The following is a 21,476-nucleotide window of genomic DNA, read 5'->3' on the forward strand; positions in this document are numbered from 1 at the left end:
GCCCTGCGAGCATGGCCTTATATGATAAAGCGGTATCCCTACTATTCTCCAAGTATTGCTTACATAGTTTGTCGATGTTGCCACATCAATTTGGCCAGCTGTGCTGAGCAATTATATGCCGTCGTCATGATGAAGTTGAAGCTCTCGATCTATCTACGAAGGTGGCATATTGATCGGAGACGCATTGTGTATCAATATTAGTTTCGGTATCTTGATACCTCGAACATCGGCTTAAATTAATCCCAGACTCCGGATATAGAACGAGCGGAACATGCATATTTCTATATATCCCAGGCATCATCGAGCACGGATTGACTTCAATATGGACTACGTGGGATTCCATGGACAGCATTCGAGAAACATCTCAGTAATCAAAACACCACAGTGAGCTAGAGTCAGTAAGTTATGAACAAGGTGCGGTTCCGTTCCTAATCGGAACCTTGGTTCGAAGGAGTCAGGACACCGATATCCAGACAAACTGCAGAAGTTCCTAAGTGATCCAATTGAAAGGAACGCAGATGCCTAGAAGAACAAAGACTTGGCCTACCGGCTTCCAGCGGCAGCCAAGATGATGCAAATCAAGTTTGACCGGACAGACGAAAAAGGGCGATGGGGGCGACAATTGGGCGGCGGATCTGGCGGGCGAAAAGGATAGCCAGAGATGACGCCAGCGGTGGTCATGGCCTTGGGGCCTGACGTGGCCAGACCCCGGTCACGTGGATGCATGGCTGGGGATGCGAGTGCAACTTGCAGCTCCATCGGCGCCGCCTTGCAGCTTTCTTCCTTATTTCCCGGTCTATAGTTTCATTTTTGGTTTCCACTCACCCAACAACAGAGACTTACATACATACAGGGTCTGGCTGTCAGGGTTGTGTCAAGGGCGAGTCGAGGGTCCTGCGATCAGCATAAGGCGGGAGGGAACTGCGGAAGGGGAACCAGCCAGCTCTTTGCGGCCAGGAATTAATTTCCCCCCCATACTGCCACTTTGGCTACTAGTGAAGGAACTAGTCTGGCTACTCCGGATGAGGGTATCTAGGGGCTGTTTGAAAGTTAAAGATAGAAACAAACCCACTGGGAAACAATCCGAGGTTCTGCAGACCAGACCCGATCGTAGACATATTTAGAGCAATGAAAGACATTGGGTGCTATTTACAATTGTTCTTAAGAATAGTGTGTGTGTAGTGTGTTGATGAAGGTGGTACATGATTCATGTAAGGATAACCCCTGGTTGAAGAACACAAGCCAGATACGTACATAGATACATGGATGGCATGGAAAATGTAATGGAGCTTATAATTAATTTAATTGACATGCCAGTCAAAATCGCGACAAGAAAAATAAAAATAAAGGGAGGCTGACGGGCTGAAAAGGAAACACTAAAATACTAAAAGACTAAAAAAAAAAAGACATCCACAGTAAACAAGAGCGAGCGCACGTGTGGTTGGTTGAAAATGGGAAAGAGAAAGTCCAACAGAAACCAACTCCACTATTTCTGGAATCTCTCCGTCGTCAGCAGCAGTGGAAAGTGAACCCCAGCAGCATCATCGCTGTTCCGTCTTGTCTCGGCTCTCTCTCTCTCTCTCTTGCCTGGACCGTGATTCTTAGTTAGCCCTCCTGCCAATCACCATCCCCCGGGATTCCCACTCATTCCATTCCTTCAGTCTTTCAACTTCTTCTTTTCCTAATTCTAAGCATTTATTTTTCTCTTCATTTATATCGCCCTATCATTACTACTACTACTACTTCTTTACTTCAAAAAGTTCTTTGCTCTGCCCCTCCTTGGCTCTCTTCGGGACTGCGTTTTAACAGTACTAAGTAGTACTGTTCACTACTGCTAACTAACTACTAGTTAGTAGTTTGTGGTTGTGGTTTACTTGGTCCCCTCACCTGCCCTGCCCTGCCTTGAGTCTCTCCACGCCCGCCCGGAATTCTCAACGCGGCCTCCCTCTCTCCTCCATAACCCTTTCCATCGACCTCGCACCTGGCGATGTGACCGTCTTCAATTGGCGACCATTACGATATTTCCGGATCACTGCTTTTTCGCGTTGGTGATTGACGACCTCCACCTCCTTTCCACCACCACCCCCCTTTTTTAAACGACCTGCGCTCCTCCGCCCAGCGATCTTGCCCCCACCTCCTTGCGCTGCCAACTTTTCCCTGCCTCACTCTCCCCTTCCGCTGGTTCGCGATGCAAATTGGTCTGCCCGACCGGTGACATATTCGCTCAAATCCCCCCCAAGAGCTTGCCGTCGCCATACCTCCGATCGCAAATCCGACTGAAGCCGTGTTATACCTACCGCTGTGGGACGATCGCCAAGTATCAATCGAGCAGTATCGGATGGGTCTCTCAAGCACGCTGCGCTGCAGGATTACATAAAACACTATTCCTGGAAATCGTCGTCACTATGCATTGGAAAGCACTGCGCCTCGGCTCCTCCGACAACGAAGCCAAACGACGGAGCTATCTGTACGATCCACCGCAATCCCGTCACAGCGAACAGCTCCCTCGTCCGACGCTCTCGACGACCGCCCTTGCCCCCAGACATTCCGAATCTGCTCCACGGTCACCATCGCTGGCTGGTCCAGATGACGCCGAGCACAATGACGACCATAGGGCTGATGGCCCTAGCCTCACACAAAGTCGCAGTCGCGCTGAAGAACCCACCGTGAGGCCTAGAAACACTGGGAACTCACTGTTGCCGGGCAGCGGCCCGAATTGGCGCATGAACCGTTTCAGTTTCATGAGGCTTCGTCATGCGTCGGACCCGCAATTGTCCAAGTCGTACGCTAAAGCAGAGCAGGAGATCCCTCCTGTGCCATCCTTGCCTCCGCGTAAGTCACCCCTAATCTCAGAGTCTACGACTTTCGCACCTCTTGTTTCCCGCCCGACAATTTGGCTGTGTTGACTGACTTACCAATGCCTCTGCGCTTTATAGCTACAATCATCACGACCGCGCCGACAAGCCATGAACTCGAGGAGCCGGTAAAGCGAAAGAACAAATTCAAACTGTTCCCCGATTCGAAAACCCCGACGGTGGAAGAAATCCCCCCACAACAATCCACAATTAATGGGAAGTCCAGGCATACTGCCCAGGGCTCGACGGGGTCGCAGACGGTGAATCCAGGCCGACCAGAGTCTCGAGTTAGCGGCGAGGAACCGGGTCGTCTATCGACCACATCCATACGGAGCAGTGGTCGTGATCAACCTGGTGACTCTCATCGCTCTTCTGTGACAGATGCACGGTTTTCCGAGTCATCCCGTTCTGATCAAGATCGTGGGGATCATGGCTCTTCGGCCTCGCGTGGAATTCCAACGAGCGAGGGTTCAATTTCCAGCACAAAACGATTCCGTATGCCTCGCTTAAAGAGGAATAAGGGGCCCCTCTTTCCCTTGCCCCCCAAGCCAACAGCTTCGCAGTCGCTCAATGGACGTGCGCCCAAGTCCATACCGGATTCTTCGATTCCCACGTCGGATGTTTCAGATGATCATGACCGGGATCACGTCTCTCCCCTGCCGTCGCCGTCGCGCTCCTCAGCTGGTGTCTCCTCTCCTCGGCCCCCTCTGTTAAGAAAGGACTCGGCAAATTCCGCTCATTCGAGCCATTCAACGCCATCCATTCGAACACGTAAGCCGCCTACCACGCGGGCTCGCTCATCTACGTTGGATTCTTTGGCCAATATCCGGGACAATGAGCCGCAACAGTCGCCCCATCTCACTTCGTCTGGACGAACGTCTACTTCAACCAGTGGAAGGAAAAGTTTTGGCGATATCTTCAACATCCCACAGCGGCTGCGGCAGAACTCGGAGCCCCCGTTCCCCAGGAGTGGGTCTCCTGCGGCCAGGGGCGCGGAGACTCCGGTCACCAAGTCGCCTTCTTATCCGGAAAGACAGGAAGGTGATACCCCGACTACGTATTTGGAGCGGCTTGAGGCAACCGTACCCAAGAGTGTAATTGCCAGTGTACTCTCTCAATCGAACGATGAGTTCTATAAGAACGCTCTGCGCAAGTACATGAGAGGATTCTCCTTCTTTGGTGATCCGATCGATATGGCCATTCGGAAGCTATTGATGGAAGTGGAACTGCCAAAGGAGACCCAGCAAATCGACCGTTTCCTCCAGAGCTTCGCTGACCGATACCATGAGTGTAATCCGGGTATCTTTGCGAGTACTGGTATGTCACCTTAGCACCCACATTATGGAATACTCTAACTCTTGTCCTTTGCAGACCAGGCATATTTCATTGCGTTTTCGATCCTGATCTTACACACGGACGTCTTCAACAAGAATAATAAACGGAAGATGCAGAAACCAGACTATGTCAAAAATACCCGTGGAGAAGGCATTTCGGAAGATATCTTGGAGTGCTTCTATGAGAACATCTCCTACACACCCTTCATTCGCATCGAGGACACGAATCCCAACGGCCGCCACCTTTCAAAGCCTCGCCGAACATTGTTCAAGACGGCCAGCTCCGACCACCTTGGTCGTTCTACCAGAGAGCCCGTTGATCCATACACCTTGATCATGGATGGAAAACTCGACTCTCTTCGACCAAGTCTCAAGGATGTGATGAACCTGGATGATCCGTATCGCTGTAATGGAACGGATGGACCGCCAGATATTGAGAACCTCCATCGTGCCTTTTCCAAAGCCGCTGTGCTGCAGATTGTCTCCCTGCGTTCACGGCCTGATGCATTTATGCCTTCGAGTATGGAAAACCCGATAGATTCCAACCCAGGCCTGGTGGATATCAAAGTAGCCAAGGTCGGATTGCTTTGGCGCAAAGACCCGAAGAAAAAGAAGGCTCGATCCCCATGGCAAGAATGGGGTGCCCTTCTGACGTTCTCGAAGCTCTACTTTTTCAGGGACGTCAACTGGGTCAAGTCATTGATACACCAAGAGGAATCTCACTACAAAGAAGGCCGCCGCCGAGCTGTTGTATTCAAACCGCCTTTGACCGACTTCAAACCTGATGGGATCATGCAAACTGATGATGCAGTGTCTTTGATCGATAGCGGTTATAAGAAACACAAACATGCATTTGTATTTGTTCGGCACAACGCTTTGGAGGAAGTATTCTTAGCCAATAGCGAGTCAGATATGAATGATTGGCTGGCAAAACTCAATTATGCCGCAGCCTTCCGAACCACTGGCGTCCGGAGCAAGGGCATGATGGCTACCGACTACGAGGCGCAGCGGAATCGGATGAGCCGCCGGGGCTCTAGTGTTTCTCTCAACGAAAAGGAACCGCCGTCGCCAAATCCCGGGGCAGATATGGGGGAAGATCTGATCGTCGCGCGGGAACATCTGATGCGCCAGAAGATCCGCGAGGCCAATGAGAAACTTTTCGTCAGCCAGCGACAGCTTGACGATCTGCTAAGGAACGCTAGACATCTGCAGGTCCTGACTCCGGTGCACTCCAGGGCGCGGGAGAGCGTGATCATGGCTGCGGGGCGCATGGCTGCCAAGCTCAAGTGGGTGAGGCAGGATATCTGGCGTACCAGATGCTACCGCGAAGTTCTCGTTCGCGACTTGGGTGAAGGGGACGCGGAGACACCATCTTTGACCGAGCAAAAGCGTTTGCAGCTACAGATTCCTGCGGATACCACCTCCCCCGAGTCCAAGGAAACGGAGGATGAAGCAGTGCCAGAGAAACTAGCATCACCGATCAAAGAGACGGCGCCGCCTTCGCCGCACCCTGAGTCTATTAAACCTCCATCCATCTGCGAACCACCGGCACCCCAGCCTGTGGCAGAAGACTTGCGCAGACCGAGCATTCCTGCATCCTTCGCGTCTTCCGAGGCCGCTTCTCGGATTGGTAGACGACTCTCGGTAGAGGATCTGAAGGAGCGTACAAAGTCTTCTTCTCCCGAGCCGTCAAACCGACTGACCCGGGAAGCCTCTGTGCTCAGTGCTGCCAGCAAGCTAGATGTCTCCAGCTTGGCTTCACGTGCCTCCAAAATCACTTCCCCCGGAAGCTTTGACGATGGCGAAGAGCGCGTGCTTCGCGAGGCAGGTTTGCTGGAGGTGAACACCTCTCCTCAGACCAAGAGACAATCCCTTGTCATCAAGGAAGGCGATATTGATCAGAAGCAGAACGACACCCAAGAGACAACTCAAATGGACCGTTCCAGTCGGATACGCCGCAGTCTTCACCGGACTCTCCGGGATGCGCCTGGTGTGCACCACGGTCATCTCCCTCGCAGCAAGAAACCTCGCGACCCGGCTTCCGCCGCAGGCGCGCACGAGGACGGCCAAGGAGCGCGTGAAGGCGAAGGCTTGTCGCGCAAGTCTGCTAGCTTTACTGTTCATGGCAAGAAGGCTTCAATCATCACCTTTGGAAGCGAGTGGCAGAATATGCCCCCCGAGGAACGGCTCAAACTTCGGAAGCCCACTCCATCGGAAGAGCCGAGAATGTCCGATCCAGCTATCACCAGTAGTGCGGACTCGATCACCTCAGGGTCATTGCACCCCGGCCATCCGCACTCCCTGCGTAGTTTGAGTCCAGGCACCAGGAATAGTGCGCATTTCGTCGAAGAGTCAGAAAATCTCTATAGCCAGGTCCAGAAGGCCAAAAGCGACGATGGTTTCGAGTCGAGCTCCAAACACACTGAAAACTCCTTCGTCACCGCGGATCCCGACCAATCCTCTTTGAACGAAGATAGCAATGCCGTCGACGAGACCACGCCCAAAAAACTTACTGCCACGCCCGAGCAAGCTGTCAACGCATAAAAACAGCGGATAATTTCAAGCGAAACCAAGAAAAAATATCTTCTCAACTCACCCTTGTCAAGACCCGTCTAATTTCTTCTTCGTTCTCATTATCTTACGACTGACTTACTTTATACCCCACATCATCTTTCATTTTGAATCCATTTCATTGCATCTTGCCTTTCTCTACCGTCTCGTATTACTATTACCTCTTATATGCTTTAGAGCTCTGACGTTACCCATCTTCTCCTTTTGTGTCCCCCGTTTCAACTTGATAGATTTTTCTGCGCGCGGACTCCGCAAATAGACCGAGTCCGGCGCCGTTACGACCTTGATACCACTTTTCAGTTTTTCTTTACTATTTTCTTGTCTCTGTTGGATCTTCCGGATGGGTCGTTCTCTGGCTGGATTCTTAGGTATTGTGTTCGAGTAAGGCACTTGGGCGGAAAATTGGCATGGTATTGCTTGTTTTGTTTTTCTTCTGTCATGTTGAACTCGAGATACCAGTGCATGAGATCTCTGGCGATTATATTTGGCGTGATATGGCATTGGAGAATTGTTGGATTCGTATGTAGGAGCTAGCTAGTTATGAAAGATGCTTCTAGCTTGAGGATCAAAATAGATCTGGCTTCTAGTTATACCTCGTACATGGTAGCATCATTCGCATGGGCTTTCGGATACTTAAATTGATGTATGAGATACATGTCTCAATATATACTTCTAGCACAACTACTAAACACGCATTCAATGCATAACTATAATCAGAACTACTAAATGAACCAGAAACAACAGCTTCAGCTACTTCATTCACAGTTACAAAATTGAAAAGAGGCGAAACTTGGTGACCCAGCCCTAACCAGCACCTTAGTCAAGTCAACAATTCACCGTAGAGCCAAGGTAATACTTGACTATCCTAATCCCTGCCTTCACCTGTGATACTAACAACGATGAATATAGTACTATATATTCTATCCACTATGATTCATTCACCCAGCATGACCTCACCTCACCTCAAAATCTACATGAAAAGGGAAATATGGCACGTGAGGTACATCCATAATATGGCTGTGCTATAATCAGTCACAAGCGAGGTCGTCGCAAAGCTGCAAGATGACACTGATTCTAGCATATTGAAAGAACATGCAATCCTAAGTAAGCAAGGTGTATATACCTTCTCGTCTCATTCAAAACAAGGATTCGGAACCCGACTATTGGACTCAATAAAGCTGTGTAGAATCCCATAACTGTGTCGAAGGGGATGGGTGCTGTGGATTGTTGATCATCTGTTGTGTCTAGATGGGGTAGGGCTAAGGATACAAGTTTACCGACTGGGTCGGAGAAGGGTCTTGTCTGGTGGGTGCTGGAGAGTGACTGCAATCTAATGTGGATATAGTAGAAGTTGTTGTTGTATCTTTTGCCTTGGTTTTGCTTTTTGATCCTAGGATAAAAAAATTTCTTCCTTAAGGATTGGCCTTTGAATCTGTTGCTACTACCCTTTTCTATTGTTTTTGTGTGCTGCTGCTGGTGGTAGTTGAGTAGTTGCCTACCTGGTTACTTACTTCTCACCACTTACTACTCAAAGATCTCCTACCGATGAACACGGCCTCCTTTTACACGCGGCCACATCTCGACTCAAAACAATGGCCTCGAAATAACATCCGACACACCATGATAAAAGCCAAGGTGCTTGTGTTTGCCATTCTGGTATACCCGATCAGTCTTTGGTCCGTTTGCGCGGGGTACTGGGTGTGCGTGGCTGGATACTATGGCTATACGATTGGCAGGTCATGTCTGGGTTTGGCGATACGTGGGTTTTACTTTCATTTTTTTGATTCCTCTTATTCGTTTCTTTTTGCGTCTTACGTGCGAGCACTGCGTTGGTTTGGGTGAGGTTACGTTACGTGCTGACTAGGTTGTTATTGTTGCTGTTGACAGGTTTTGACACATACTTGGGGACAGGCTGGTTGAGTAGGATTGTCAGTGTCTTGTTTATCTTACTGGTCCGGGGAACTTGTCTGGCTGTGGATGAGTACGTCGATTCGGTGCGGAGAGGGTGGGAATGTCCGCCATCTGGGGTGAGGAAGCGGTTAGGTGAGTGTTCTTGTTGGTCAAATGGTCTTTTCGGAGCATTGGAGATTTGAGGAGAAGGCCATCAGCTGATTTGCGCAGCTCTTGAGTTTGTTTTAGAAGCCCCGGTTGTTATACTTTCGGATCCTCCGATGGCTGATGCTGCGCTTGATGATGAAGATGAAGAGTTCGAGCGACATACTGCAGATGATCGTGAAGTTGGAATGACGCGCTACGCGGAAGACATGGATGACTCGAGTGAGTATGCTGTTGGACCTGAAGTCTCTGATGACGGGACGAACTCGTGGGAAACCGTTGATTATAGCGATAGCCCCATACGAGATTCCGAATCCTGGATAGAAAAGGTTGAGCGAGATGACGAGTATGAGGCCGAATATGGTGACTATTGTGAAGAGGAAAGTGAGAAACCCTTCAGCAACGATCCTGGAAGCCAGGTGGATATCGATGACGGCGGCGTCTTCCTTCCTATGAGCATGTTTGACTATCCTGAAGAAGAGGTTCACTTTAGTGACCACGGATATACCGAGGACCAACAGGAAGACACTGGAGATACATACGAGCTTGACATAATTACGACACAGTACGGGCAAATGGGTGCAAACAAGACCACAATAGAGAACAAAGAAGGTCCCTGGGGATCTGAAACCTGCAGTGAATGTGATCAATCTGTATGGGAAAACGCGGCAACCTCCAACATGACCAACGCAGAATTTACCAGTTCCAAACCCCCAGCTTCTACTGTGGCCGGCCCAGACGCGCAGGATACTGGGGCCACAGAGCCTGCCTGCATCGTTGAAACCACGAAACCTTTGACACTAGAAGATATGGCTGGCAGCTGGTGGGATGAGGTCCTAGAGGCTATGGAAATAGGGTTTGAGGAGGCAGAAGCGGTGTTTCAAAAGGCAGCAAGTGCAGGGTTCAAAGACATCGAGGTCGGCCCGGCTCTGGCTAAGGCAAAGAGTGCTCCGAGAAAAAGACGGCCCAAGAAGTCAGAGAAATCACGGAATGGGCCAGCTAACCGCGACCCCGACTGCACCGACCCAGAGAAGGACTTCTTCGATGTGTGTTGGAGTATCCTCAATGAGACAGGCCTGGTGGGAGAGTATATGAGGGACAGAATGCTGGTGAGTGTTTCGTCTCAGAATTGACCCGAAGCATAATGAGTACTGACGTGCTCGTTATCATAGCGGCGAACCCACCATAATGCCCATACCAAAGGGCATCTCAGAGGGAAAGAAAACCACGGAAGGGCGATAAAGCGTGAATGTTATCTCTGCTGTGGCTGTCAGAAGCCCATCAAATGAGAGGATTCGGAACTGTGACACTGCTCTCTCCTTCCGACATGTTTCGCTTGGAATGTTCTTGATTATCATGACTGCTAACAATACATAATCACCCTCCTCTGTTAGATTTAACCGGTGTCTCAATTCTATGTTGTATCTCTTCTGTGAAACGAGTTGGACAAGCAATGGAAGAGGAAGTAATGGAACTGTGGAATGGATGGATAGCATGTGACGGCATGACATAATCGCATCGGCCACGATTTCTCCAGCTTCAACTTTCCTTCAACTGAAATTCCCTCTTGACCATCTTGTTTTGCTTTATTTTAGCCATTGGCTTGACCTGTCACATATCTAACTCCCTGAATATTTGAATTGGTGTTACCGGAGAAGCGTCATCCCCTCATCTACCCACATAACTTACTCCGCACCGACCCTCCGACCTCCGATCCCCACTCCGCAATATCTTCTCCCTCGCCGATGCTCCATCCATAACCTCACATCAACCAATCCACCTCCCCCGCAGAGAATCTTCGCCATGGCGCACTCTAAGCGCAACACCTCTCTTCCACACTTTACATCCTACGAGCGCGATCTCCTCAAATCAAGCTGGGGCACCAAACGCGGCGTCATCGGCCGCGACTCTTTCCTCCCATTCGGCTCGTGTCGACTCTGCCTACACCCGGCGCGGGAACCCGTCGTCGCCTGCGCCACCAACGGAGATCTCTTCTGTCGCGAATGCGCCATCAGCGACCTTCTCGCCCAGCGACAGGAGATCAAGCGTCTCGAAAAGGAACGCGATGAAGCCAAAAAGCGTCTTGCAGAGGAGGAGGAGCGGGCATTAGATGAAGCGCGAACACGGGAGCTCCGTGATTTCGAACTAGTGAGCATGGGGTTAGATGCAGCAGCGAAGAAGAACAACGGGTCAAGCCAATCACAAAATGACGAGAGCTCCAAGAAACGGAAAGCAGATACCTCAGAGGCATTGGCTGCTTTCAAGGCGCGAGAGGTAGAAGTGGACGGGAAGCGGAAGAAGGTGTTCGAGTTGGATGATAAAGAGATGGCTAGAATTGCGCGCGAGGAACAGGAACGGTTGAAGAATGAGTTGAAGAAAGAAAAGGTCTACTACTATTGTCTACTCTCCTTGGTAAGAATCTCACTGACCATCCCCAGGAAGCAAACAAATCAGCCCTACCGTCCTTTTGGGTCCCCTCGCTCACACCCACCACCGATCCGAACGAAATCGCCGCCAACAAATCCATTAAACTAACACCCATTTGCCCTGCCTCTACCGACTCCAACCGCCACAGCTACTCCCTCAAATCCTTAGTCGAGGTGCACTTCACTGAAGAAAAGGCCTCCGATGGCTCCCCGGCCCGTGTCTGCCCAAGCTGCAAGAAAACACTGACGAACGGGCTCAAAGCAATGCGTATGATCACCACCTTACCCGCCGCATTCTCCTCAACGTGGATACTAACCTAGCTCTACTACATCCAGTAACAAAACCCTGCGGCCACGTCATCTGCCAACCATGCGTCAACAAATTCATGACTCCGCACGATGCACCGGATCCGCACGCCTCGAAAGAAGAACAGGAGCAGACCGCTGCCTTGCATGGGCGGATTTTATGCTACGTCTGCGAGACAGATGTCACGCCGTCAAGTGACAGTAACAAGGATTCTGCCTCGTCGGGGAAGAAGAAAAAGAAGGACAAGGAGGGGATTAAGCCTGGTTTGGTGGAGGTGAGCTCAGAAGGGACAGGGTTTGCGGGGAGAGGTGGGAATGTTGCAACTAAGTCGGGGGTTGCCTTTCAGTGTTGATATGGTCTGCTTACAAGTCAGTATTGGCGTGAAGTTGGTGAGTGGTTTGATGCTGGGTCTGGGTTCAGTGTGTGTGTATAAACCCGCGTTGGGGCGCGGAAGTTGGGTTATGAAGACAGCGCTATAGCTATATCTATATCTATACGAACCAGGTAAAACACATCATGTGCGATCAATATGTATACATATATAGATGCAATGTCAATCTATACAGAGCCGAAATCGACCTAATGATATCCCGGGCCATGCAAAGGGAATAATGATAAGTCTAAAATACACATGAAGGAAACCCTTCCCTTCCAACCAACTATCCACAAACCCTCCATCTCTCAATCTACACAACCAAACCAGATCTATTTCTTCTTGCTGGCATTGTTGAACTCCCTCACAACAACATCACACTTCACCTCCTGACACAGCCTCTTCCTGCGTCCAGCATCCAACTTGGCCGCAAACTCCAGACCACTAGCCCGCTCGACCGCCTCAAGCGGCACCTCAAACTCCGTCAAGCGCTTATCATTCGAGATCCTAGCATTAGGGAGCACAAACGCACCCAGCGCAACCTTACCCGCCGTCGCGGGACCCTCCTCCGCATACACGACCTTATAGAAGTGGGTCGGGACAGCAACATTCGGCGGGTTTCCAATAACCTCATACGAGACACGCCACTTTCCATCCTGATCGCGGTGAGGCAAGTAAAGAGGACCAGTTACCACGCGCACAGAGGGGTACTTCTTCGTCAAGTCACGGCAGAACTCCTCAAAGTGGGCCCAGTAGTCGCGGTTGAATCCCTCGCCGACCTGCGGACACATGTTCGACAGCGCGAAGGTCGCGTCCATGGCGTCCTGCGACCATTTGGCGTCCGCGGCGGGCACCTGGTGGCCGCGGTCGTAGCCGGAGCGGAAGTAGTCGGACAGTTTGGCGCGGAATAGCGGCGGGATCGTCGTGTCTTCGAAGAATGTGCTGCCCTTGCGGTCCGCGTTCTTTTGTGCCAGGGACTGCGGGGTGATGTGTTCGGCCACCCAGGATGGGTTGCGTGTGCGACGGTCGTAGGCGCCGGCTAGGGGCGCCGAGAGGAGAGTGTCGGCTACCGGACCGGGAAAGCCATATTGGTAGATGCCGGCTGGGTCGACGGGGGAGCCGCTGGTTGGGGTGGGTTTGGGGGCGAGAGAGGGAGCGGCGGGTTGAGGGGCGGGGAGTTTGGAGGTGGTGGTGGTCGGAGGGTGAGGAGGAAGTTGTTGTTGGGGGAGTGGTTGCTGCTGTTGTGGTTGGGGTCGAGGAGAGTAGAAGAGAGCCGTCAGACCGGCGCCCGTGGCGGCACTGGCGGCGGCGATGGCCGCGAAGGTGGCCTTGGACATGGTTGGCGGTGGTGGAGGAAGGGAGAGAGGATGTCCAAGGAGGAGAGGAAAGGAGAGGAAGGATAAGGATGAAAGAGATGGATGGATAGAATCGGGACGGAGAAAAAAGTGGATTGCCGAAGAGAGTAAAATTGATGCTGAAGCGGAGACCAATCAGCGGGCGGCAATCAGATGATCGGGAAGTATAGCCTGAATGATCCCAAAAGGGTAATCTACAAACACCGTGTCACTGGTAAGTTTTGGTCTTCACTTGTCTGGAGGAGTGCAACTGCCACTGGTGACTGTGTGTGGGCTAAGATATGAAAAGGGAATGACCGGAAATTCCCTAACAGCTGCTTCGAGACTTCTTTATATGCTATGCCAGCTTCGATGCCACGCTGGTCGGATGATCACTGTGTGCAGATGACCTACTGACCATGATGAAATGCCCCGGACTCCACATAGCATTCCCTGCAGCTATAAGGTTACTGGCTAAGGCTCAGTGAAGGACAGGAAATTCCCTGCAGTCGATCTAGAAGCATCTCGATTGTAAACAGGCAATTCCCGGGCAGCCTAGTAGTGAGCATTGAATCAACCCGTTCTTCTACTTGAGATTATGGATTCTAATCAATTTTATTTCCCAGAATATGACATCTATCATCCTTTTACTCTTTTCTCTCACAGTATGTGATTTGCACCATCCTTCTTCATCCCACAATCATGGAATATACACAGGCACGCCGCATCAATGTGGAAATCGTCCGGAAAATCAGCACATCAGAAGACGAAATACTAGCAGACAAAATCGACTTTGACCTGACCATGGACAGTGTGCATCAGTGGTACGTTCAAGTCCGGGGAAAGCTCAAGAAATGGCATTTACAAGACCTTGTCAATCTTGAACTCCCTCATCCTCCCAAGGACGATTCCTCCACCTGGGAGAACTGGAAATATCTATCAGATTGCGTCAAAATCTACATACTTCACAACATACCAAAGGGATATATCTTCGATCCTCGCTTTACGCCGCAGGCCACGGAATATGCCGACGTCCTATTAAAGACATGCCTCAAAATCGCCTCGACTCCCATTGCTAAAAATTTGGTGATACGGTACAGGGGTCTGATGGACTTTAGCCAAAGCGCTCCCCATGTTTTATACAAGGATGACGTTGAGTTGTTGGCAAGAATAGTTTCATCATGCAACGAGCTGGATCCAACGTTTATCTCGCCTCTTCAGGCTACTTGCATTCTGCTTTCGCGACTCTCAATGCGACATTCGGAAGGAAATAACTACGCGCACATCATCTATGCAAGGACTACCCCCGAGGAAGCCTCGAACATGACCTGGGACGACTTCAACAAGCTTTGGGAGGAGCTTTTGCATATGAATATTTCTTGAGATGCCCATGGCTGAGACGATGTTTTGGAATTCATCTTGCTGAGGATGGAAATAGGAAGAACGAATGTGAAATCTAAGATGTCTTGCTGAGAGCAGTCCAACTCATTTTCTTTACTTGTTGATGCGTCTTTCTTGTACATAGTGCTATCATAGGATATTGGGTAGTCATTATGATGGGCGAACTATCTGTGACTGGGCTGTAGGCACGATCATGTTGATTTTCCGTCGCTTGTATTTAGCAGGCTTTAAGGTTGTCTTCATGTACATGCGGTGCGCATACTTGTTCTTGTAGCTAATATAGAAGACATGCTGAGGTTGACTTGCGTCTCTCAGGTGTAGTAATGATCTACGCTTGGCTGTGCATTGACAATCTGGCAATGCTCCTTTATGTCCTCACGTTACTACAACAGTACACCTATATTGCACGATGAAGATGACAAGCACATTACATTCTTGGGCCAGGCCACTGCAAAGAAGCAAGCCATTGACAACCATCTCTGACCCAGTCTGCATCTGCATACATACATCACCCCTCCTTCATCCAGATAGTCCACCATCATACAGCCATCACAATCCCATCATTCAATATTCCTCTTTATCTCAGTTTCTTTCAACCCTCCAAACCCCACCATGTAACGTATCAATCACCTCAGATACAGTGGTGCTGTCGCAAACAGACGTGACAATCGGTATAGGTCAGGCAGATGGCGGAATTGAAGCATCTAGGGTGAGAACAACGAAGTGGACGATTAGTGTCCTGAACATCATTAAGGTCTCTCTTGTTGGTAGAGGTATCACCTTGGTCTCTGGCATTGCCAGCCAGCTTCGTCTCTGCTTGCAGGGCCTCGACTTCAGCCAAGGCCTGGTCCAACTCGGGACACAGAGAGTCCGCAGCTATAGCAACCACGGTTCCGCTCTCATCTTTCAACATGTAGCCACCATCCTGATCGTACAGGACAGTCTCGGGATTTTCCCGGACTACTTGGTTGAGTTGCTCACGCGTCTCGACCACCTTCGCGCCCTGAGGAATGGGTGCGGTGTAGCGAGTGAGAGACATGGCGGAGCTTGAAGAGACGAGAATCAGAACCAGGAGTTTACCAAGAGTTTGGATGGGAGACATGATTGCTTGATGTTGTGCTTTGGAGCGTACCTGCTTGGGGATAAATATGATAGAGGGAGAAGAGGATGGAGATGAAAACAATCCTCGAGTCGGTCTGGGGGGCGGCGATTGAGGGTGCTTTTATATTGGAAATGAGGAGACTGTCTTGCTAGCAAAGTGATGACAGTGAGTAATCGATTTTGATGCTTGTGTAGCCCAAGTTGAGAGGGTGAAGCGTCTTTGATCAAATAGAATTGATGCTTTTCTAGTGCTGGTTGCCTGCCATCATGTGACGGAGCCCCCCTGTACGTCACTCGACGCCGAGGGATAGACTTTGGGTGCCTTTCACGTTGCACTTTAATCATGGCTGGTTTGGCCGGTGCGACAATTCCTCTGGGCACCGCGGCTTGCGTGGTTGCACTGCTCGGGGCATAATCCACGTTGTTATATCAACTTGGCTCGTCTTAGCTTTCGCCTTCTCTCCTGACTACTGACTTTCTCCGACAGTTACTTCATCATTTGTCAACAGGTGTTTGATATCTAATGCGGTTGCATTCGTACCACTTCTATATTCTCCGGACAGTGGCAGCAGGTACAGGCTTATCTGATAATTGTACAGGGGAGATCAGTCTGCAGGAGAGCCGTGGACCGGAGAGCCACTGCGTCAGTCATTCACAATTGGCAATTTGAAAGATAGCGAGCATGAATATTCTTCTCTTGTCAAAAATTGTCTCGCCTGGTTTGACAGGCTATACACAGATGACTACCCAGGGCAAGAATGACAATCTTCTGCTTCTCCAGACTCCGTCATTTAGAGTCGAATAAATGGTACTTCGGGTTCCGATTCAAGATTTGGGGTCTGACATGTACCAAGAAGGAGAACTATAAATGCTTCCTAGAGTCTTGGCTCTAAGAGCTACGCAGAGGCATTGACCACTGGGAAGGATGTGCTCTCATGAGGTACGGCTGTCATTACTGGAATCTGGAGTGCTACTGGTGACTGACGATCAACTAAAATCTTAGGCTAACTCGCGCCGACCATTCATGCGGCCCTCAGATCCTCTTACGCCCCATAGTCCCACGCTAATGCGTCCGGCAACGCCGAAAAACCTGCCCTCGCAGCCATGTCATCTAGCTTTTGCGAGTGTGCGCTTCTCCTTGGGGATGGAACATTCAACTAAGGTTACCGTCAAACTGGTTTAGGGTCAAGCGTGTCTGATCAAGGTCCAAGTGTGCCACAATCTCTGGATACTACGTTTCTTTCGCTAGAACGCATGATTAGATACGTCTGTGGCATATAACGTGAACAGCACCCCGGCTTTTGGATCATGCATTTTTACTGCAAAGCGGACGTATGCCTCCAGAAAAGATAATTCGCTTGCACAACGAGAGATGCCTTCCGCAGCAATTTGCTAGCAGTTCCGAATAATGGAACTCGGCTTTCGAGGTAGATCAGACGTCTAGTAGAAGTCTAGTTCTCGATAGCTGGCAGTCTACATCACATTACAACTTTCATGAGCAGGAACCGCAAGGTAAAGTCTACTTTACGCCTTCCGCTCTAGCTAATGAATTGGAGCTCCATACCGCCAACCATGTTGCGCGTCGCATGCATGGGCTCACTTCCAGGGAGGACGTACATACTACTATACGCTTAGCACGGACTCCGAGCCATTCAGGGCTGTTGCCTGGCCCTTGCCCTGGCAATATATCGTAAGTTTAGACATACTGCTACGTGACTCGCCATGACCTATTTCGTTGCTGCAGCTCATGGCCCGATGAGAAATTAGCCTGGGGACCTTGGAGTCTGGTGGTAGGGCGACTAGCGGACAGGGGCGTTGAAGGCGCGATGAGTTGTACAAGGGGCTCGGGAGGGGGACGGGGCTCCGAGCAGCGTATTATCATGTTTCCTTAAGATTTGGTAGTTTAAACCTTGCCCGAGTGGCTCCTCAATGAACCTCTCCAACGGCGCTGCAGAGATGCAGTGAAAGGGCGATTCGTTGGCTGCAGGCAAGGGGAGAAAAAGAAAGAAGTTCAAGAGGAACAAAGCCGCTGTTTGGATCAAAGCAGCGTTGTTGCCCGCAAGGTCCCCAGGTTATCTAATCGCCCGCCGCGTGACATGATATCATGAAATCCAAGGCTCCCCCAAACTCTCTTTCCTTTCCCCTTTGAAAAGTCTCGTTCTTTCTTCCCCGTCAGTGTCTTTTCGCTGGCAGTAATTGCTGGCATTCTCGCCTTCTATTCATCATGGCTGCCAGCAATGACCTACGGGGCTGGGTCATGAGCGCCGTGTCAGGCGTGGGTAAGTCTTTCTTCTGTATAGTACTTAAGTTTCGCTAGCTAACATAATCCAGCTTGTGTCTTGGGATCGTCTGTCATTTGTGTGGATCTTGTTTTACGGCGATTGTCTCGCCGCAAAAGCTTCCAGATCGTCCATAACAATGGCTTCTTATCCGCGTCATTGTGTCTGAGCGCGGGCGTCATGGTATTTCTCTCTGACCAGTTGACCCTAACTTTGGTACCATGCTGACCGCGCTAGCTTTACACTTCTCTCTATAGCATGCTGCCTACTTCTCATCGGTACCTGACTCGAGCTGGCTTGTCCCCCTCTCTTGCTGCATACGTGCTTATCGGTCTCTTTCTGGCGGGCGCGGTCATCATCCGTTTGGCATCGGCACTATTGCATCGCTACATACCGTCACATGTCGTCGACTGTGCTCATACCCACGAGCCACACCCCACCTCTGATCATGAACACGGGGGCAAGCCAGACGTTCATTTACACTCCCACGGCCCTAACCATCTGAATGAGCGAACTCCTCTTTTGACTCACAAGTCTTCCCCGGCCACTGTGACCGTCCCCGCAGCTGGTGAAGACCCCGGCGCACTTGTGCGAAGGGAATCCCTGCATATCCGCTTGACACGACGCATTAGTCGTCTGGTTGGCGGAGTCAAATCACATTGCGATGAGAATGGTCCCTGTTTTGGCTTCTCGCAGGCGTGCGGGCACGAATGCACCAAGACCCTCGAGGGACCGGAAATCTCTGTCCTGGATGACGGCACCGTGCGCCCGCCGCTGCCGCATCCCCACAGCATATCCGTGCAAGTGGACTCGGCACGACTAGATGATCTGGAGGCAAACCTGCCATCCTCGCAAATTCGACGCCAAGAGGCGAGTTCCTCTTCTTCCCGGACCGGTCTTCTTGACGACCAGGATGTGGCGCCTGAAGACGGGACTAAGCCGCCACCCAATCCCCAACACCATCACCATGTGCCACAGAACGCCTTTCTCTCCATCGGTCTGCAGACATCTATAGCAATTGCCTTGCACAAGTTGCCGGAGGGGTTTATCACCTACGCCACGAACCATGCGAGCCCGACTTTAGGTCTCACGGTTTTCTTGGCTCTTTTCATTCACAACATCAGCGAAGGTTTCGCCATGGCCTTACCTCTGTATCTCGCGCTGCATTCGCGCGGCTGGGCCATGTTCTGGTCAAGCTTGCTAGGCGGCATCAGCCAACCTGCTGGCGCTGCGCTGGCAGCTCTCTGGATATGGGGTGCTCGGCGTGCTAATGGCGACGACGCCGCTGGCCCGTCCTGGGGTGTCTACGGCGGTATGTTTGCTGCGACGGCGGGCGTCATGATCTCAGTTGCTCTGCAGCTGTTCAGCGAAGGCCTTACCCTAACTCACAATCGGGGAATGTGCACTGGGTTCGCTATTGGAGGAATGGTCCTGATGGGGCTCAGCTTCGCCCTGACCGCATAGTCATACTAAACGGCGTTGGTGGTAAAAAGTATTTCAAGATGCAGCGCATTCTTATACTAGAACACTTAGTCAAGACATAGCATTCCTGGCGTTAGGTTTATGATTAGGAAACGAGTAACGAAATACCATATATACTGTCTCACTACGAGTCCACTTGCTAGTTCGCCCCGTAATACAGAGATACTGCCACTGCCCTTTAAGTACCCGAAGAATCCTACCATTCCAGTATAACCGCCAATCTTTTATTATATCATACACTATACAGAATCCATACCCAACGCCAACCATATGCAATCTACCTCTCACAGAGTAGACAATCACGCCTTCTTCGCAGCAGCCTCGCGCTCCCTCTTTCTGGCCAAATACCTCTCCTTCGCACTCATAACATCCCCCTCCGTCTTGCGACTGCGACTCCGCTCCGCAATCTCCTTCTGCCGCGCCGCCTCGGCCTCCTCCTCCTGTCTCGCCCGCTCCTCCAACTGCGACGCAATCATCTCCGTCTGGCGCGCACGCTGTCCACCGCGTTCGGCCTGCTTCTGCGCCCCAAACCTCGAAGCCTGCACCGCAGCCCTTGACGCCGCCGCAGCCGCCGCATCCTTCTCCTTCTGCGTCTGCTTCGGCTTCGGCGCGACATTCAACCCCGCCGACAACAACTGCCTCTTATCCACCACCTGACCCTCATCATTAACCGCAATATGCGCCCCCTTGGCATTCAACTCCTCCGCCATCTGCGCCTCACTCTTCTCCTTCTTCTCTCCCTCGTCCTTCTCCTCCTCACCCACACCACCACCCTCCTTCACCTTCTTCGCCGCCTCCTCCGCCGCCTTCACAACAGCCTCATGCCTCTCCTCCCCACGCGACAACATATCCCGATAAAAGTCCACCATCCCAGACCCCCCATTCTTCTTCCGTCTCTCCTCCTCCTCTTTCTCCCGCGCCTCTTCCTCCGCCTGCACCCGCCGCAACTCCTCCTGCTGCGCCTTATACGCCGCCGTCACGAACTTCTCCTTATCCGCGAACTCGTCGCCCTCCGCTTCGCGCTCCTTCGCGAGCAGACGGTCCCGCGCTCGCATTTGATCCCGTTTGCGGATCTCCGCGCTGCGCAGCAACGACGTCATGTATTTCGGCACGGTCGAGCTGCTCTCACTGTCCGAGGCCTTCTTGTCCTTGTTCGGTTTCACGTGTAGGCTGTCGTACACCGCGTCGTAGGAGTAGATTGTCGGGTCGAGTTCGGAGGCTTCCGCCGCGTGTTTTCGGCTGCTATGGAGGGCGGATAGGTTCGTGTAGGGTTTTGTGGTGTCGAGGTCTTTGCTTTTGGGTTTCGGTTTGCTGCTGTTGGAGGGGTTGAGGCCGTAGGTGGGGGTGTTTGTTGCTTCTCCTTCTTCTTCGTCGGAGGCGTCCGCGAATATAGAGCTCTTGTTGAGCGGTTTCACGTTCGGTGGTTTGGGTGCGCCGGTTGATGATGATGCGCCGGGAGCGAGGAGCTTGCGTTTCGCGGGGCGAGCTTCCTCTTCTTCGTTGTTAGTAGGAGTGAGATCGTCAAGGCCGCCTATCGTCGTGATTTCAATTGCGCCGCCGCCGCTGCTAGGGCCTTTCTTGACACTGGTAGTAGATTGGGGTTCATCGTCGTCGGAGTCGTCGCCGAAGATAGGTTTCTTGCGTTTCGGCGCCGGGGGGTTAGGTCGAGAGGTGGGTTTGGAGGGGGGGTTGAGGCCGAAGCCTAGCTTTGGAGGAGGCATGTTATCCCTTTGTTTTCCTAGTCGAATTGATATGTAATCCCGTAATCTTAGAAGGATGAGGTAAGGAAGATGAAGATGAAGCTAGTTAGTAGAAACCCATGATGCACGTCACGTGGACCCCTACTACCTACCCTTAACCCTCCCGAAATTGATATTCTTATCTTATCACACGTGACATATTACTTACTCCCCTGGCCCCCATCTCATCTCCGATTCCCCGAAAGCCACAAGTAAATA

At 51.2% G+C, this 21,476-nt stretch overlaps 8 protein-coding genes across 8 annotated transcripts; 5 read left to right on the forward strand and 3 right to left on the reverse strand.

The window, feature by feature from the left end:
• Positions 1-2,405: 2,405 nt before the first annotated feature.
• Positions 2,406-6,733, forward strand: AtWU_01762 (Arf family guanine nucleotide exchange factor SYT1; the record flags this gene model as incomplete). Its single annotated transcript, XM_035496876.1, has 3 exons — positions 2,406-2,832; positions 2,937-4,172; positions 4,227-6,733. 3 exons carry the CDS (start codon positions 2,406-2,408, stop codon positions 6,731-6,733), a joined length of 4,170 nt encoding a protein of 1,389 aa, XP_035352769.1.
• A 2,198-nt stretch (positions 6,734-8,931) lies between these two features.
• AtWU_01763 (zinc finger, C3HC4 type (RING finger) family protein) lies at positions 8,932-9,948 on the forward strand (the record flags this gene model as incomplete). Its single annotated transcript, XM_035496877.1, has 1 exon — positions 8,932-9,948. The coding sequence occupies one exon, from the start codon at positions 8,932-8,934 to the stop codon at positions 9,946-9,948; it is 1,017 nt and encodes a 338-aa protein (XP_035352770.1).
• Positions 9,949-10,618: 670 nt separating this feature from the next.
• Positions 10,619-11,900, forward strand: AtWU_01764 (putative RING finger domain protein; the record flags this gene model as incomplete). The annotated part of the gene is made up of 3 exons (XM_035496878.1): positions 10,619-11,200; positions 11,254-11,509; positions 11,578-11,900. The coding sequence occupies 3 exons, from the start codon at positions 10,619-10,621 to the stop codon at positions 11,898-11,900; spliced, it is 1,161 nt and encodes a 386-aa protein (XP_035352771.1).
• A 353-nt stretch (positions 11,901-12,253) lies between these two features.
• Positions 12,254-13,258, reverse strand: AtWU_01765 (DNA/RNA non-specific endonuclease; the record flags this gene model as incomplete). The annotated part of the gene is made up of 1 exon (XM_035496879.1): positions 12,254-13,258. The coding sequence occupies one exon, from the start codon at positions 13,256-13,258 to the stop codon at positions 12,254-12,256; it is 1,005 nt and encodes a 334-aa protein (XP_035352772.1).
• A 699-nt stretch (positions 13,259-13,957) lies between these two features.
• AtWU_01766 (similar to An12g04100) lies at positions 13,958-14,638 on the forward strand (the record flags this gene model as incomplete). The annotated part of the gene is made up of 1 exon (XM_035496880.1): positions 13,958-14,638. One exon carries the CDS (start codon positions 13,958-13,960, stop codon positions 14,636-14,638), a length of 681 nt encoding a protein of 226 aa, XP_035352773.1.
• A 649-nt stretch (positions 14,639-15,287) lies between these two features.
• On the reverse strand, positions 15,288-15,758 carry AtWU_01767 (uncharacterized protein; the record flags this gene model as incomplete). Its single annotated transcript, XM_035496881.1, has 1 exon — positions 15,288-15,758. One exon carries the CDS (start codon positions 15,756-15,758, stop codon positions 15,288-15,290), a length of 471 nt encoding a protein of 156 aa, XP_035352774.1.
• A 2,223-nt stretch (positions 15,759-17,981) lies between these two features.
• On the forward strand, positions 17,982-19,500 carry AtWU_01768 (Zn(2+) transporter ZRT3; the record flags this gene model as incomplete). The annotated part of the gene is made up of 3 exons (XM_035496882.1): positions 17,982-18,036; positions 18,089-18,219; positions 18,274-19,500. 3 exons carry the CDS (start codon positions 17,982-17,984, stop codon positions 19,498-19,500), a joined length of 1,413 nt encoding a protein of 470 aa, XP_035352775.1.
• A 317-nt stretch (positions 19,501-19,817) lies between these two features.
• AtWU_01769 (splicing regulator NSRP1-like domain-containing protein) lies at positions 19,818-21,239 on the reverse strand (the record flags this gene model as incomplete). The annotated part of the gene is made up of 1 exon (XM_035496883.1): positions 19,818-21,239. The coding sequence occupies one exon, from the start codon at positions 21,237-21,239 to the stop codon at positions 19,818-19,820; it is 1,422 nt and encodes a 473-aa protein (XP_035352776.1).
• Between the last annotated feature and the right edge of the window lie 237 nt (positions 21,240-21,476).

Source organism: Aspergillus tubingensis, assembly GCF_013340325.1.
Source record: "Aspergillus tubingensis WU-2223L DNA, scaffold_3, whole genome shotgun sequence".
NCBI classification, from domain to species: domain Eukaryota; kingdom Fungi; phylum Ascomycota; class Eurotiomycetes; order Eurotiales; family Aspergillaceae; genus Aspergillus; species Aspergillus tubingensis.